The sequence below is a fragment of the Austrofundulus limnaeus genome, unplaced genomic scaffold (genome assembly GCF_001266775.1).
Source record: "Austrofundulus limnaeus strain Quisiro unplaced genomic scaffold, Austrofundulus_limnaeus-1.0 Scaffold624, whole genome shotgun sequence".
Lineage (NCBI taxonomy): Eukaryota > Metazoa > Chordata > Actinopteri > Cyprinodontiformes > Rivulidae > Austrofundulus > Austrofundulus limnaeus.
In genome coordinates this window covers 51,271-52,516 of record NW_013953026.1, presented here as the reverse complement: position 1 = coordinate 52,516, position 1,246 = coordinate 51,271, and the positions used below count along the sequence as shown (strand labels likewise).

The 1,246-nt window shown below is 38.1% G+C and overlaps 1 protein-coding gene across 1 annotated transcript in view; it reads right to left on the bottom strand.

Moving 5' to 3' along the window:
- The window catches only part of micu2 (mitochondrial calcium uptake 2), a gene marked incomplete in the record, with an annotated part of 21,605 nt that overhangs the window by 18,455 nt on the left and 1,904 nt on the right, over nt 1-1,246 (bottom strand). The window contains 2 exon segments of the mRNA XM_014027218.1: nt 724-799; nt 899-930. Coding sequence (XP_013882672.1) covers nt 724-799; nt 899-930 — 108 coding nt within the window.

Below are 1,246 nucleotides of genomic sequence, written 5' to 3'. Positions count from 1 at the left end.
AATATCGGCTGCACGTATCGGCGTATCGGTTAGACTGATGTTTAAAAACTCGGTATCGGCCATCAAAAACCTGTATCAGTCAATCTCTAGTACATACCCAAAGTTGAGAAAAAAAAAACTTTAAAAAGTGAATTTTGCATAATAGGTCCCCTTTTAAATAATCCAACTTCTTTTCTATGATCTTTCCTCTCAAATCCATCAGAATTACCTTTAAATAATGTGAAGTCTACATATTATTAAAARTTAGAAAAAAGCATGCTTGAATAGTTCAGTTGTACTATTTTTTTTATTAAATTGGGTATACATTATTTTTCTTGTTTATATGAATTTGGTCTTTCCGTTTGTCCTGATGTGTAAAAATAATAAAGTTCACAATATATTTTTAGTTTTATGTCACCTCCACTGGCCGTGAACATTCCCGAAAAGGCCTTGAAAAGGTCCACTGACCAGCAGTTGATAGTCACAGTTGTAGCTTGTTTTGCAGATCTGGCCACATTTGTGAGCCAATCAGCAGAAATGGGTCTTTTGATCGTAAAGGTTGCAGAGCCCTGCTCTAGCGGGAGGAACCCCCCTGTAGTGACGTATGCTGCAGGGTTTCCCCAGGAGCTTGGCACGGGATGTCTCAGGGACTATGAAAGGTGTGTGTGAAAACGAACGCTGAAAAACCATGTGACTGCACTTTGACTGTTCAGCTTCGAAGGCAGGAGCCTTTAGTGAGCTCACCGTTGTCTCCCAAAGTTCTGAAAAGACCACTGCCTGGCCGAGCTCTGGAGGCAGCCGTCAACATCTTGTTCACTTCCTGTCAAGATTCCAACATGAAAAAAGTACCTGGTATTAATTCAATTAACACACGCTGCACTGCACGTTCACTTTTCAGCTTGTGATGGGGTAAACATACCTGTTGTGTTAACTGCTTTTTTTTAAGCTTTCCTAATGAAAACCAAAACAGACAGAACATATAAATAACAAAAGATTTGTTTTAAAAAACAGAACAGTGCAAGGTATTTTAATGCATTTTGCATAGGAAAGTGACAACTGTYACTCTAATAACAGTACATTATAGCATACAGATATACATTTCCAACAAAACTTTACAATTATCCCATGTTTTGTGACAGACTTACAGATTTTTTATTGAAGTCTTGGAGTTGAATAAATCTCATTTAAAAGTGCCACATATTGTATTCACCATGAACTCTCGTGTATGTGTGTGTGTGTGTGTGTGTGTGTGTGTGTGTGTGTGTGT